Raw genomic sequence first — 16452 nt, 5'->3', positions numbered from 1 at the left:
TCTAAGTCTCAAAATTTTCGTATGTTATAAGTATATATACATATTTTTTTAGTTAAATGTTATGTTATATACACATTAATTTTTCAAAAAAAAAAGAAAATACACATTAAAACGACCTTCCATATAAATAACTTTAACTCCATCACTCGAGTTGTGGTGGTTAAGGCGATCAAATTGGACATGTTGGAAGTCTCCTGAAACGTACTTTAGTTACGAGAATTGGGGAGCAAATTACTATGATGTTTCGTGTACAATTCAGTTTAGTCATTTACTATTTTGGAAATTGTGACCGCGAATTGGGTTCCACTATGATGTTTCTTGTACGACTTAGTTTAGTCATTTACTACTTTGGAAATGACGACCCTCATTTAATTCACTTGTAATTGTTTCTTTTCAAGCTCAAACCATTATTTCTATAAAAAACAAATAATCATAAAAGACAAACCATCAAAGATATAACAAAAGATTTTTTTTTTTTTGAAAAAAACTTAACGTAAGAGCGGTTAGATGAGATGACATAAGTCTCTTTTAACTTAATAAAGATCATTTGTTAGCGTTTGCCACTCATTTGAGTCCCACAATACTCGGGGATTAGGGAGATTTGCACGCAAATGATACCTAATTTTTTTTAAGTGTTTCTTTTTTTATAAAGGAAAATAAGTTACGAGAATTGGGGAGCGAACTAGGTTCCACTAAGATGTTTCGTGTACGACTCAGTTTAGTCATTTACTATTTTAGAAATTGTGACCCTCGTTAAATTCAGTTGTAATTGTTTCTTTTCGAGCTCAAGCCATTATTGCTATAAAAAAAAGAAAATCATAAAATACAAACCGTCAAAGATATAACAATTTTTTAAAAAATTAACGCAAAAGCGGTTAGATGAGATGACACAAGTCTCTTATAACTTAATCAAGGTCGTATGTTCGAGTTTGCCACTCATTTGAGTCCCAGAAGATTCGAACGATTAGGGAGAGTTGCACGCAAATGATACCTAGTTTTTTTTAGTGTTTCTTTTTTATAAAGAAAAATAAGTTACGAGAATTGGGAAATGGGGAGCGAACTGGGTTCCACTATGATGTTTCGTGTATGATTCAGTTTAATTCATCTACTATTATAGAAATTGCGACACTGGTTTAGTTTACTTGTAATCGTTTTTTTCGAACTCAAGCCATTATTGACGTAAAAAAGAAAATCATAAAAGACAAACCGTCAAAGATATGACATAAGATTTGTTTGTTTAAAATTGACGCAAGAGCAGTTAGATCAAATGATACAAGTCTCTTATTACTTAATCAAGGTTCTAGGTTCGAGTTTGTCTTCTATTTAAGCCCCACAAAACTCGATAAATTACGGAGAGTTGCGCGCAGATGATACCTATTTTTTTTTTAAGTGTTTGTTTTTTTAAAAGGAAAATAAATTTTTTTTAACAGAAAATGGGGAAAGTTGAAATTAAATTGTTCTGTTTTTATTCCATTTACTTACATTTATTAACTTTGACTATTTTTTTCTAGCATGTAGAAAAAATCTCGTGAGTAAAAGCAAAAATTTTGTGCAGAAGAAAATAAAATTTATATGAGAGATAGCCAGAGAGGTTTGCAAAATGAAATTCTCATGAGAAAAGAAAAACCCATTTCAGATATTTAAATTTTCTCGCAACCATAAAAAAAAAAAAACTAATTTATTGCAAAAGGATTTCAATTTCCATATCTTCTTCACTTTCCCCTTTGATTGCTGCCTCAACGCGAAGGAATTAAGAGGCATGTCAATTCATTTGCAGTTAGGGTTTTTTTCTCATTAATTTCGGAATTAATCATCAATTTTTCATCATCAATTTTATTTTTTTGTTGCATTGATCCTAGAATATTGGGGAAGTTGGCGAGCCAGTAATTCAATGTGTGTTAGGGTTTGATTTTTTTTTTCAGTTGAGTGAAATTTAGGATTTTTAGAATTTTTAAATTTTTTTTATTTGGATTATTACTTTGATGTTTTTGCAAGCGTTGAGATGATATTTGCTAATGTGATTTTGATTTTCTTTCTAGATGATTTCAGTTTTGAGAGGGATATCTGTGTGCTGCAAGGATTTCAAGTTTGAGTAATAATTATGTTCAAAGAAGGTGGTGAGATGATAAAAGGGTAACTCAGAATCTATCTTTTATCTTATCTTATTTTCGGTGTTGATGCATTGATGTGAAAATGCAATCTAAGTTGGATCACATTGTCTTATAACTTTATAAGTTTGGTGAATTGAATTACGAGTTTGATCGGGAAATTGTTATGTTTTTACTTTTTAGGCATTTCTGTTCATAATTAGTAGATTCGGTATTTTCTATGTGCTTGCTGTTGTCCTATTACTGATTGTGCTATCCCTCTCCTAAGAAGTAGAGCAGTGCATTACTTCCTCCGGTCCTTATTATTAGAAAAAATTCACTTTTTAGGTTCATTGAATAACCGATTTATCTAGTCTGTAATATAGGTCAGATGTATCAGTTATTCACTAGACCTTCATTGAATAACTGATGTATCTAATCTATAACATATGTCAGATATATCAGTTATTCAATAAACCTAAAAAGTGAATTTTTCATTATAATAAGGATCAGAGGCAGGATTTTAATTTAAGGTTGGGAATTAGGGACCTACTACTAACAGTTGAGCTATAAGTAGATGTAAATAAAGATGTTTGAGAACATTTTTATGCATTAACCATCTCTTCCTAATGCAAACTTAAGGAGTAGTGTTTTATTTCTGTTGGTTGTTGAAGAGAGTGAAAATAAACTCTCATTTATTCAATTCGACATGGGACAAGATCAAAATTTGACACTTAAACCGCTTATAATTTTTTGTAAAATATGAAATTAATCAATCCAATCAATGAAATCAAAGTTCTTATAAAGTAGCTTAGAAAATTGCATACATAAAATTAATTGATACTTCATCGCACTACTTTTTTTTGACATAAAATTTGTAATTTTAAATTTTGATATACATAACCTGAATGATATTCGATAATATAGCATGATTTCCCAGTTGCATTATTTTATATTCCACATAAAGTTATTATGCAGAATGTGTTAAAGTTTGACATTGGTGCCATTTGATCATGTCTCATATGTTATAATTGCTGTTAATATTTGTAAAATGTCACAAACTTGTCTTTATTGAGCTCAGAAATTATCCTTTTATGTACTCATCACTTTCTATTCACACCGACCACATGGAAAGGGGTCGATCCATGCAATGGTCATTGTGGCAGGACTAGTGTTCATGTTAGTTATAGGCTTCACTATTCCATCCGTTAACAGTTTATTAATAGAAAATTACATGTATACAATTCCTCCTAAACTATGCATTTCAAGTAAAAATCAAACAAAAAGAAGGCCAAGCTGCCGTTAGCTCAAGACAATGCTCCAATCTCAGCATGTATGAGAAAGAATCCCCTTAAATAATACATATGGTGACATACACATGCCTAAACAATTACTCTGTTTTATAAGAATGGTAGGGATGATAGTTTATTGACATAAAATATAAATCATGGGATCACACTCTATTCAAAACCATAAAGAGGATTTCAATGTATCTGGGAAAACCATTTCTGGCCAAACATGCACCCAATATAGAAATAAAGAAGTTTTAACTTACACTTTGTTTATGTTAGGGATCACCTGAATCTGCAAAGAAGTTTGTGAAACAATTTATGATTCAAAACGCTGATATGAGACTTGAATCAGGGACTTGTAACGTGTGCTCAGCTCCTTGTTCATCTTGCATGCATCTTAATCAAGCTATTATGGGGTCGAAGGCTGAAGAATACTCTGATGAAAACTGTCGCTTAGTGGAGGACAAACGTTATTCGACAGACGAGGGTGATGAATCTTATGTTAGGAGCAGAACTTGTGAAAGATTGAAGCATTCTGGCAGTGAAACCAGTAACATGCCCAGTATTTTCTCCAGTCATGATTCTTTATCTGAAAATACCAAGACTAAACAGGCCTTTTCAGAAAAGTGTCAGGATTCTAAGTGTTTAGAAGGTCTTGATGATAACATTAATTGTATCAATAGACCCGGTAATACTAATTTAGTGAGTTGTGGTAATCAAATAAATTCAGACAAAATAAATATATCTTCTAGTTCGGCTTCAGTTAGTCTGTTTGGGGAACAAGAGTCTCGAAATGCGCAATCTGTTGATATATCTGGTTCATCTGAGATTCTCTCTAAATATGCAGATGTTCCAGAAAAATTGTCAGAATGCGGTATAGAAAATGTTGATTCATCATTGACCAAAGAGAGAGAACCTATTATTGTTTCTGGTGAAAAATCTCTTCCATATAAGGATGAACTTCTTAGTGATACAGCCAAAGTGTCACAAAAAATGTATCCAAAGTCAGAAGCTGATGCTGACAATGATGTTAGTGTTGCTGAAGATGGGGAACATAAACGTTCAGCCCATGATGGACTGCATGAGAAGGTTGTGGAACGGGTTAACTCGCTTGGGATATCTGTACCTCAACCAGAAGATGAGAGTGATGAATCAGATGTTATTGAGCATGATGTAAGTACCTTTTCTTTCATTATGCGAGTTTCTTTTTCACCAAAAAACTTGTCGAAGATGAAATGGGAGAGTGGAATGTGATGGCTTGGAATTGGATGATGATAGATATACACTTGTATACTCGATGATTTTGAGATTTGAGTAATATCAAGCAATCAACTAAGTTATAAATGTTCTGCATCCACTCCCTTCACATTCGCTTTACATTGAATTTTCTTTTGAGAACTTCTATGACGTTGCTTACTGAGGTAATGTTATTTTGTTTCATTGAATGAGAAACAGGTAAAAGTATGTGACATCTGTGGAGATGCTGGTCAGGAGAAAGACCTTGCCATATGTAGTAGGTGCATTGATGGTGCAGAGCACACGTATGCATAAGAACCTTTCATTTTGTTTTTTATTAGTGTCTATCATTGTTGCATTGTATTTTCCCTGAAATGAGTCTGACATTATTATATCTTCGAATCAGATACTGCATGCGGGAAAAGCCTCAAGAGTTTCCTAAAGGGGACTGGTTATGTGAGGAATGCCAATGTGCTGAGGAGACTGCTGCCAATCAAAGATTGGGTAAGCATGGATTTGTAAATGCAGGGGCAGAGAAAAATAAATTTATATGATCTACTTACTTGTCTTATATATGATTGATCCCTCCACACCGTGTTTGTCCATTGCCCCACCTCATACCAAGTTTCTAGTTGCGCCTATACTGTATTTTTCATTTTAAAAATCGGTCGAAGTGTAGCCAACCCCACCTAGTGAGACAAAAGTTTAATTATTGATGTAAATAGTATTAAGAAGTTACTGGGTCTTAGTTCTGCACCCTGTATTCTTTCTGTAGTACATAATAATTTTATTCTGGAACTGAATTTGCACCGTGTTAAGGGGAACATAAGTATGAAAATTAGCCATATCTATGGTTGTGTGCTGACATATTTTTGAAATTTAATATTGTTTTTAGATGTTGAAGGAAAAAATAGTCATAAAGTTGGTTCCAGTTCTCAAATATCTGGCAAAAGGTCTTCTGAAATCATGGAAGTAGCTGAAGTAGCAAAGAGGCGAGCCCTCGAATCAAGCACAGGATCACCGAAGGCATCAAGCCCTAGGAGATTAGTTCCACTGTCACGAGAGTCTTCATTCAAGAACTTAGACAATGGAATGGTGAAACCTGGTCAAACTTCAAGGAGAATGGGTATGTAACATGTTTTACATCTGCTATGCTTCATTACAACTTTCAATTTTTTTTCTTCCCTTTTAAGCTTTTTTGAATTCCCTGGAAAATATATCATGTCCCGATATTTTTCAGTTCCATTTATTTAAATCGTGATTTTTTTTATCTTATGAAAAGGTTCATTGTTGAAGTGTAGTTCATTCAACAACTTCAATTCCAAATCAAGAGGCAAACTTGATGATGATGTTCGTCAAAAGCAGAAAGTGGGTGGTGGTGAACATGTTTCTAAGAACATGGAGATACCTGGTGGGACAGTAAGAAAATCAATGTCATTCAAATCGTCAAATTTGGGTCGTGCTACTGTATCAAAAGTTAAAATGCTTTCTTCCAAGTCTGGAACTTCTCAGGATTTGAAAGGATCAAGCCTTGCAAAAGAATCAGCTGTTTTTGACAGGAAATCTCTGTCTAAGATTGATCGGCCTGTAGTCTGTTCCACAATGGCTAGTTCTGTCATTTCCACATCTAAGCATGATCAGGAGTTTAAAGTTAACCATGTTGGAAAATCAAGTTCATTATCAAAGCCTGTGAATAAAATAAACAACAAAATCCCAGAACCTCAAGCTATTTCAGGTATGAACTCATTTGGAAGTGTATAATTACAGTTTATAGTACTACCTTTATTTAATGGTTCAGTTAGCTGTTCTTGATATTTTAGTTTCAGCGTAGTAATGGCATTATCTACCAAATTTTCTTTTGTTTTAGTTTCTGTAGGAGCATGTTGTTGATGGATATTGTGCTTAGAATTAAGCAGACGATGTTAGCTGCAAAGATGATTTCTTATTTAGTTATTCTTTGAACTGTGCAGGGAGAACGTCAACCAGTGTGTATGAAACTCAACAGGATGGGCTGCCTCGATTACGAGAAACAGCAAATCAGGTTGACAAAACAAAAGATAGTTATACTCATCGTATGAGGTCAGGTACTAGTGCTTCAACACCTCCGTTCTGTCATAAATGTAAAGATCATGGCCATGCTACAGAATGTTGCACAGTTGGTGGAACACATGAATTTGGTGCTGACAGATTGGTTACTTCCACAAGTAGTTCAAAAGAGTTGCATAAAGGTAGTAGATTGAAAGCTGCACTCCAGGCAGCTATGCTTAAAAGGCCTGAAATACACAAGAAGAAATATCTACATGATCAGTCTGCTACATCAGACACAGTCTTGAAATGTAAAGTCAGCTCTCAAGACCAAGTGGAGGTCTCTGCTTATAACACACTGAAAAAAAGTATTTCTGTTGAAGAAACCAATGTGAAGCATGAAAGGCAGAATTCTACATTTGAAACGTCCAAATGTTTGTCTGTCAATGATTTGAATCACATTAAAACTGATTTGTGCTCTCAACTGAAGAATTCGGATTCTATTAGTCCTTCTGAAAAGCCCGCAGTGAGAGACTTGCCTAATCATGTTTTGGCGATCTCAAGTGTTACTTCAGAGATGTCAGCCGTTCCAGAGTACAAATACATCTGGCAGTATGTAGCAAATGACAAACTAGTTTTCCCTCCATTTTGAATTGTTCTTGCTGTATTATTAGCCATTTTTTTCTATCAAGTTTTAAAGTTTTGTTTATGCAGGGGTGTCTTTGAAGTGAGTAGAAGTGGAAAGTCTCCCAACCTTTATACCGGAATTCAAGCACATTTATCCTCATGCGCTTCCCCAAAGGTTCTTGATGTTGTGAACAAGATTTTACCCGAAATTTCCCTGCATGAAGTTTCTCGCTTGAGCACATGGCCTTCACATTTTCGTCAATGCGGTGCTAAAGAAGATAATATTGCTCTTTACTTCTTTGCCAAAGACATTGAAAGGCAAGAATATGAATATCATTCTTTTGTTGAAACTTGACAGTATGCTTTCAAGTACAAAAGATACTTTTTTTTTTTTAATAACTTATTTAGTTATTGATATTCAAATACAGTTATGAGAGACACTACAAGAGTCTATTGGATCACATGATTAGGCATGATTTAGCACTCAAAGGGTTTATTGATGGTGTCGAACTTCTCATATTTGCTTCCAATCAGCTTCCTGAAAATTCACAGCGTAAGAAATCTATTATGGACTCTTGCTAAACAATGCTTGATAGCAGCCAACTTGTGAATGAGAATGCTTCTGGGTTTGGTGTTTAAGATTTATTCCTGCATTAGTCTTCAAGTTCTGCAGGAGTCTAGTTCATATCTGATTTTGTTATGTAGTGCATATTAGATTTTTGGTTGTTATAAAGGATGGCTATATTTGGAAGAACCTGGTTGGTCGTACTTGATCCTGGTTGCTGATGCCCATTCATTTTGATTCGTGGATGGATTTATAATTCTGATGACATGCATGAATCGAATGCCGAATGCCATAAAGAATGATAGTGTATTGTTTAGAATATGTTGTATCTAATAAGTTGGTTCATGTTATTCATTGTGTTTTAGTCAACATCTTTTCTTCCTTCTGATCAAAGATGGATGTGTTACTTCAACAGTTTGCCTGAGCAAAATTGTAAATGTACATACATCTACTTGACGTTTTTTACCACAAAAATTAATTGCTTGAATCCTATCTGTTTGTGCAGGTTGGAATATGTTATTTTTCTTATGGGGAATATTTAAAGGGAGGAGGGTTAATCATTCAGATTCTGTAAAAAATATTGTTTTACCAAGTTTGAACGTGGCGGTGCCAATTGAGAAGGATTTTCCGACTGCTGTCATGACCTTGTCTGATACTCGCTGTTCACCAGTGCGCATCAATGAAGAATCAATAGCTTGTGGTAAAGATTGCAGTGAACTTCCAGCCACTTCCATTGACCAAGGTCATATTATGCTAAGTAAGGATTTTGATATAAAAGATACTATTGTTGACCAGACACATTTGGGTTCACAAGTAAACTTTGATAGGCAAGATAGTAGAATCAACAACACCAAGTCTTCGTCAAGGATTTCAACAAACGTTATACAACCATGTCGAGAAATGAATACCATTGATTCGTCCCTGGTAATGCCTTTTATCCTTACGTGTGTAGTTTGGTAGACAAAGTGTTGCTGTTCCTTAATTGATATAAATCTGCTTCCATGCTGTCAATGTTGTGATCTGATCCTCATCTCCTGTGATAACTTCAAATTAGAAATGCTATTTAATTGGTCTGACTCTTACAATGATGATAAGTTGTTAATTATATAAATTTACAAATACTTGGGTGATTATATCTATAATTCTAAGGGAATATTAAATATTAGTATAATAAGGTAATGCTGGTATGATACACCATGCTGACTTATCATCTCATTGTTAAGAATGCTGTTCTTGCTTTGTGCAGAAAGAGAAAGGTAGTTTGTCAGAGCATGGACTGCACAGAGAGTCTAAATCTCCTGAAGAGGCGGGAACAATTGTAAGGGCTATGATTGTGGAAACAAAACCTGATTATGGTATTTCTGTCAAACAAGAGAACTCCCTGTCTTCAAGGATTCCTTTTCTTGACAATCAAGAGATACTCACTGCAAACAGCACCCTGAAAGATAAAATTTCAGAGAGAACAAACAATGATGAAAATCAACGAAGGCCTAAAAGGAAAGAGAGAGAAGATGATCTCAATATTAATGTGGAAGCAACATTTCAGGGAGATCTGGCCCTAGAAGCAGTCAACTGTCAGCTGCCTAATGATATAAAAGTTGCGCATATAGACCATTCTAACACAGTTATGGAGGCTCCTGCAGCTAGTTGTCAGGAAATGCCTCGGACTAAGATGAATCGAAAGTTGGAAGATACAGACAGTTCTAGCAAGCTGCAGTCAGGTTTCAGTGGAGTCTATGGGTGTCACAATTTTGTAGCTAGGGATTCTCTTACTGGAAGTTCTACATCACTTGTAAATGATTTTGGTTCCTCTTCTTCAGTTGAAGACAAAGGATGCAAAGAATCTTGTGATGAGAAAATCATCCATGAGGACCTCGGAACGATGGAAAAAACCTTCTTCCCTATTGATAGACACAATACAACTGACTCGCGATTGGTGCTGAATAGCATGTCAATGAAAGGGTCTCATGAGTGCCGTGAGCAATTTGAAGTTGGGATACCGAGTCTCGAGCTTGCTTTGGGGGGTGAAATTAAACAGTCAAAGAACGGTACACTTCCTTTCCTTGCTGGGCAAGCTGACAAGAAAAATAACCAGGAAAAGACTCCAGATTGTTTGGAAGCTGAGCAAGAGGATGATGACAGTCTTGCTGCATCTCTTTCCCTGTCTCTATCTTTCCCATCTTCAAACAAGGAAACCACAATACCTGCTTCAAAAGATGAGCATCACATGAATTCTTCATTGCTCCTTTTTGGGAGATTCACTGACAAATAAGTATGCTGGTATTTCTCATGTACATTCACCTGTTCGAGATCCTTTCGGTAAAGATACAGCACATCATATGTAGTACACCTGTCCATGTGCTCAACAAGAGTCAATAAGTGATTTTACCCTTTGTTAAAATATACAAGCTTTTGTAATAGTAGAATCATTTTGGTTTAAGAATGCATAGGTATGGCTGTTTGTAAATAGAGAGAACTTCATGCCGATATAATCTCCGAAATTACTAGGAACTTGCGGATGATTTCTTTTATGACATGTCTTAGAAATAAGTATTGGGCCTAACTCATCCTTACAAAACCGGCTTGTAAGGTGAGGGTTGCCCAAGCTATATAAACGTTACACAGGCCATATCTCTTAGCAATGTGGGACTAAATCCACCCCTTCACACCCAACACAATGAAGGTGTTGGAGGCTGCAATGAAGGCAACCCAAATGCCGCAATTAGGCGGATGGGGGCGGACCGCAATGATGGCGGAATTTCCAACATGGTTTCCTTTGTTCCTGGTTTTATCATCCATCTTTTCCATTGTTATAGTTAATGAGCACTTAACTATTTGTTGGTCCTCAACAATTACAGTTTTCAACTCCTCCTCCCCATCTGTTTTGGACTCAACCTTGAATAGTGAATCTCCTTAACCAAACCAAAACAATCATGTTTTTATCCGGAAGACAAGGATATGATATAGTTCCTTGCAAAAGGATTTGTAAAATCCCAAGTTGCAAAAGAACAAGGGTTCCCCAAGCCATTCATAACTGAGCTTGTGAAACTCGACGGGACCACTATTTACTGCTCCCCGTTATTTTATTTTTTTTCTTTTTTAAAGTTTGAAAGAGTTTAGTGGCGAAACTCATCCATTAAGTGTGGAGAAACAGAGGATTGCAATTCGAATCTACCTTTCAGCATATCAAATTGTATCCTTTTGTTTTACCATATAAGTTGTATTTACAAGACATGATATTTTTTGTTTTATTTTTAACAAATACTAGTTTCAACTCAAGCTAAGTCTATGGTTTAAGAGAACCATGTTTGGGTTAGACCTTATCCAAAAAGTACACATTCCAGAGGTTCCCTCATCACAATTCAAATAACTTGCAACAAACTTTATCTTTTTTTTGCAACAAACTTTATCTTTATCAATAAACAGATAGGTACACGTACATATTTGCAAGGTTCATAACTTCATTCAGACTCTTATCATGGTAATCCTCAACTCTCCAAATTTAATATCTTGCTTTTACTTAATATTTGTGATATTTTGCTAATATTCCTTTGCTGGTTCATCTTGTTCAAATAACTATTGGAGTGTCTTTGCCAGTATAATCTTCCTTGGAGCTCATCCAATTAGGAACAATAACATTACTTCCATATATATTGACAAATTTTTGTTATAAATTTGCCACTTTATTATCCCTTCAATGGAGCAATTATCTAATCTCAATTACCCATTTACAATGCACTACCCTTCTAGGTTTGTTTGCATGGATTAAAACATACTCCTATGCAGAGTTGTTCTTTGGAATAAATCCTTATTAAGATTAAGATTACACAAAAGTTGTTGCCTTCTATGATTTGCAATTTTGTAGCTGTAAGCTATGTATCATCGACACTCTTGATGGAGACCACAAAACTGACGCATGATTACATTCTATTTTTCAAACTTTTACGAGTGTCAACGTGTCCATGTCAGTGTTGTGTTTGGTGTTTATGTTTCGTAGGCCGTAAGTTACACAAAAGTGAATCCATTTATAATTATCAAACAACGTAGGGTCTAGACAATCTTAGTCCTCCATAAGAAAACAATTGGGGAAACATGCGATTGTTCAACGCTTTATTTTATTTATGTCTTTTCGTATTACATCACCAACCTATCACACCACTCTATTTATTTTTCTCTTAAACTGTTGATGATGTGTTTGAATTATTGAATATCTACAAAACATTTTTCAAAATAGAATGTGAAACAAGACACGTGATTTACTTAAAAGTACCTTTTAATCTCCGCCATTTATTTTGATGTAAATGAGAGCACAAGTGTCCCTTTTGCTTTCACATAACAAAATCATTCTCACTATATATTATGCATTGATAGAAACAATATATATTATGTAAAAAATTATTATCCATAGATTAATTTCTAATGTTCAAAAAGCAGAAATAACAACTCTATTATTTGCTGTGCAGATTCATGTGGATTTACACTTGAATCTTCACAATGTTTATTGAAATTTGGTCTTAGCTTGTAACATTTCCTGGAATTGATATCACATCTTGATAACAACTTTCACACAATTTGGTTCTTTCAATAACTCAAATGCTTTGCCTATATCTACCAAAGGGACCTCATGGGTGTAAAGTTCTTGAAGAGGGAATTCCTGTAAAATGGAAAATAATCCAACATCATTAGACCATGCATAAACACTTCAAGATTAAAATGTAAGCAACAAAAACCAAGAAAATGTAGTATATCTACAACTTAACTCTCTTCTTTGTAAATTAAGCATATTTTTTTTTGAAATATTTACTAATCATACATAAATTAACTGTTAATTCCCAATGTGAAGATATATTAATTACTTTTTTCCTATACCTTTATCTATTAAATGTTGTTTTTTTCCTTCTTAACAATAGGTTTTCATAGGAAGGAAACTCTGATAATCTGGAATTTAGCCGAAAGATAAGTAAAGTCTAGTCCAACCATAATTTTTATACTCAAATTTTTTGTTCAACTCAATTTTACCTAAATATATTCAAATATAAACCACTTCACATTCAACTCCTATTTACCTAAAATCAATTTTACAAAATCAATTTTTATCATTGCATAACCAAATACATTAAATATAAGATGAATAGAGTACATAATTTAATATCTAGATAATATTACCTCTTTTTGACATTTGTTGACTATGGTGGCAATATCTGTTTTGGTTTTTATACCTCCAAGAACAGAACCTTTTAAGGTTCTACCAAACTGAATGCCAAGAAGTCCAAATGGTACAACAAGTTCTACTCCCATACCAACTGCAATTGCTTTACCTGTTCCCTGTATACAAAAATATTATACTATATACTTAGAGCAAAATTTAGGAGCACAAAATTTAATCAAAAGAATATTAGGATAAAATACGAAAAGGGTGCCCAGAGAGCGAGAAAAAACGTTGTCTTGGACAATAGACAATACTCCTTCAAAAGCGTCGTCTATTATCTTATACAACGTTTTTCACATTTCTCGCAGCATTTTTCAACTATTTCCAGAGATAATGAATGTTGTAGTAAAATTACCACTTTTGTGGCTTCCAAAGATTGAGTAAGCAAAGGTGCAACTCCAGTGCACTCAATGCAATAATCTACACCCCTTCCAGTAAACTCATTAACCAAATCTGAAGCAGATTTATTAGGAACATTAGAATGTATAAAGTGGGTCATTCCAAAAGCTTCTCCTATTTCTTTCTTCATCACATTTTTGTCAACCCCAATTATCTCACTTGCTCCCATCATCTTGGCCCCACTTATAGCCTGCACCACAAAAATCAAAATTCAACTTTCAAATAAGACGAAAGACTAACATAAATACTACTCCCCTTTTTTCCGTCGCCTGAACATCATTATCGGTAAGACTTTTGACACATAGAGTCGATCAACCTTTAGTCAAACTATCAGCTCTGCTCTGATACCACTTTGAATTACGAGGGGGGATTCGAATCCTATGCATTCAGTGACTGCGTGCAATCATGTGTTTCAGATTGTCCGATTTCGATAGGGCGGTCCATGATAAAAGTATATTTTGATTTTATAAAAAGTAAAATTTCAGTCTTTAAATTTTAAATCGTCTGATCTAAATGAGATAGTCAAAAAACGTATGATTGCACGACTGCACACAATCACTGGATGCACATGATCCAGATCAATGAGGGGGTCCATGGATGAGAAATAACACTTAACAACTAATCCAACAATAATCATAAGGATTTAGAAATAAAATTGTATTTTGTTGATAAATACATACCCCTAATCCAACAGCACCAAGACCAAAAACAGCAACAGTTGAACCTTTTTGAATATCAGCTTCCTTCCAAGAAGCTCCATAACCAGTTGAAAATCCACATGAAATGAAACTAGCATATGCTAGATTAATGGTTGGATCAACTTTAACAAGGTAGTTGATATCAACAACCACATACTCTGACCATGTAGCACAACTCAAAACATGGTATAGTGTTTGACCTTTTACAGACAACCTTGAAGTGTTATCTGGCATTAGACCAGTCAATCTCACAGGATGTGTCAAACACAAATTGGTTTTTCCTGAAACACAATTCTCACATTCACCACATTCTCCTATGTATGTTGGAAGTATAAAATCACCTTCCTTTAGATTTGTTACTTCATCACCAATACTCTCAACAACACTGCATAATTCAATACACACACAAGATTAATAATTAATAAATTATAATAGATCACACCACACAAAAGTTTTATTCTCTTGATTTTGTAATAATTAAAAGAAAGCTTTACCCAATTCCTTCATGTCCAAGTGCTAGAGGAAATTGATTCTGCAAAATATTTAATAATAATATCATTAGTGGAAGTATGAGATTTTTTTTTAAAAGCGTATAACAAACTGCGTCGCTAATCCTTTAAAATAATTACAGCATAGAATTGTAAGGAGCCGGTCTAATTACATGTGGGAATCCTTTAAGGCTTGAGATGTCTGTGTGGCAGACACTAGAACACAACATCTTAACTCGCACTTCTGTTGCCTTTGGTGGATCTACTTGTATCTCTTCCACTTTCACTGGTTCTCCTGCCCCCCAACATACTGCAGCTACAATCCAATGCAAACAAATAAATTAAAATAAATGTGTGAATAATGTGAAGGCTAGCTAGTAGTCCCCTTAAATAGTTCAGTTGATAGCTACTAGAGATGCTATCAGAGGGGCCGAGTTTTGTACCCCAAATTTTTCACTTCTAAATCTAGCCACTAGACTATCGAAACACACAAAAAAAGTGAAGACTAGTTAGTCCCGTAAAAGTAGCTCAGTTGATAGCTACTTAGGACATTTTTAAAAGATCTGAGGTTCGGATCTCGAATTCTCCACATATTTATAGCGTAGAGTCTAGCCAGTAGGCTATTAGAAAAGAAAAAAATGAAGACTAGATGCATGAATAAGATCAATAGTTTTCTCTCTTGAGTTTATGAATCATATCATGTGTACCTTTGCATGTAATAACCTGTTTGGCTGTTGACATTTTAGATGAGAAGAATGCAAAGAATTGTGAATTTGGGCTGCAAAAAAAGTGAAGAAGTGTGTGATTTGGATGCTACTTGTGCATGCACTCCTTTTTATAGCCACAAAAAATGCAAGTGTGGAATTGGATGTACTACTAAAATACAAAAAATATATCAAATCTATTCAACGGTCATACGTACGTAACATTATGGAAACTTTCACAAAACGGTCATAGTACGTAACATTATAGCAAACTTTCACAAACACCAGCCTAAAATTGAAAAATAATAATAATGCATTTAAACTTGGGCTATGTTTTGCAAAGCAAAAAATGCAAGTTTGTATGTACTAAAATACAAAAAATAAATCAGATATATTCAACGGTTATAATAAACTTTTTTTTTTGAACCAAACAAACTTACTGCATTTCATTAATTATCAAAAGCTCAATACATAAAGGAATAATCTCAAATCTATGGAAACTAGTCCAGGAATTGGCCGCCTTAGCTAAAGTGTGAGCAACCGAATTCACTTGTCTCCTAATAAACTTAACTTCAAAGTTCACACATGATAACATAACAAGAATAATTTCATTAACGATTGAAAGAAACTCTGAATTGCCTCGTCGTTTGGTACGAATAGCATCAACCAACACTTGAGAGTCACTTTCAAACTGGACGCTTTCAAAACCCCTACTCTTAGCATCATTCATAGCTTGCAATAGTGCCCATGCTTCACCCTCCTCTGTTGATAAGGTCAGTTGCTGCCACTGCGTGATTCCAGCCATAAACTCACCAGAATTATTACGAAAACAAGCACCCATCGCGGTCCTACCTGCACCGACAAAAAATGCTGCATCTACATTGCACTTTAACCATCCTATACGAGGCTTTTCCCACCGAATGGTACTGGCAAGCGGAACATCATGATCATCGTTACTTCGCAATTTATGGACGGCAATCCACTCGTTCCACTGATCAAACGCAGCCCGGCCAACTTGATTTGGGCTTCTAACATTATCGTTCCAAATTTTATCATTCCGGTTATGCCATATACTCCATAACAGCATAGCCACTCTACCTATAGTAGCGTAATCCTCATTCC

The 16452-nt window shown here is 34.7% G+C and overlaps 2 protein-coding genes across 15 annotated transcripts; one reads left to right on the top strand and one right to left on the bottom strand.

Annotated features, from left to right (window-relative positions):
• The first annotated feature begins 1461 nt into the window (after positions 1-1461).
• LOC123924542 lies at positions 1462-10363 on the top strand. Of its 14 annotated transcripts, none has more exons than XM_045977485.1 (13): positions 1518-1757; positions 2050-2133; positions 3659-4067; positions 4227-4552; positions 4835-4920; positions 5022-5119; positions 5511-5741; positions 5898-6350; positions 6586-7252; positions 7355-7585; positions 7696-7820; positions 8338-8756; positions 9079-10363. In XM_045977485.1, the coding sequence occupies exons 3-13, from the start codon at positions 3698-3700 to the stop codon at positions 10102-10104; spliced, it is 4032 nt and encodes a 1343-aa protein (XP_045833441.1). In that variant the 5' UTR covers positions 1518-1757; positions 2050-2133; positions 3659-3697; the 3' UTR covers positions 10105-10363. The 14 variants fall into 14 exon arrangements, with proteins under 14 accessions (XP_045833435.1, XP_045833436.1, XP_045833441.1 ...); XM_045977484.1 differs by having other exon boundaries at positions 1518-1776; positions 2040-2133; XM_045977479.1 differs by having other exon boundaries at positions 1462-1757; positions 3659-4552.
• A 1736-nt stretch (positions 10364-12099) lies between these two features.
• LOC123924787 (8-hydroxygeraniol oxidoreductase-like) lies at positions 12100-15463 on the bottom strand. The gene is made up of 7 exons (XM_045977758.1): positions 15334-15463; positions 14800-14942; positions 14633-14670; positions 14121-14523; positions 13397-13630; positions 12999-13157; positions 12100-12486 (listed from the first exon to the last, which is right to left on the bottom strand). Exons 1-7 carry the CDS (start codon positions 15365-15367, stop codon positions 12376-12378), a joined length of 1122 nt encoding a protein of 373 aa, XP_045833714.1. The 5' UTR covers positions 15368-15463; the 3' UTR covers positions 12100-12375.
• Positions 15464-16452: the final 989 nt, after the last annotated feature.

Source organism: Trifolium pratense, linkage group LG4, assembly GCF_020283565.1.
Source record: "Trifolium pratense cultivar HEN17-A07 linkage group LG4, ARS_RC_1.1, whole genome shotgun sequence".
Classification (NCBI taxonomy): Eukaryota; Viridiplantae; Streptophyta; class Magnoliopsida; order Fabales; family Fabaceae; genus Trifolium; species Trifolium pratense.
Note: the sequence above shows the minus strand (reverse complement) of the source record. Positions and strands in the feature narration are given on the sequence as shown.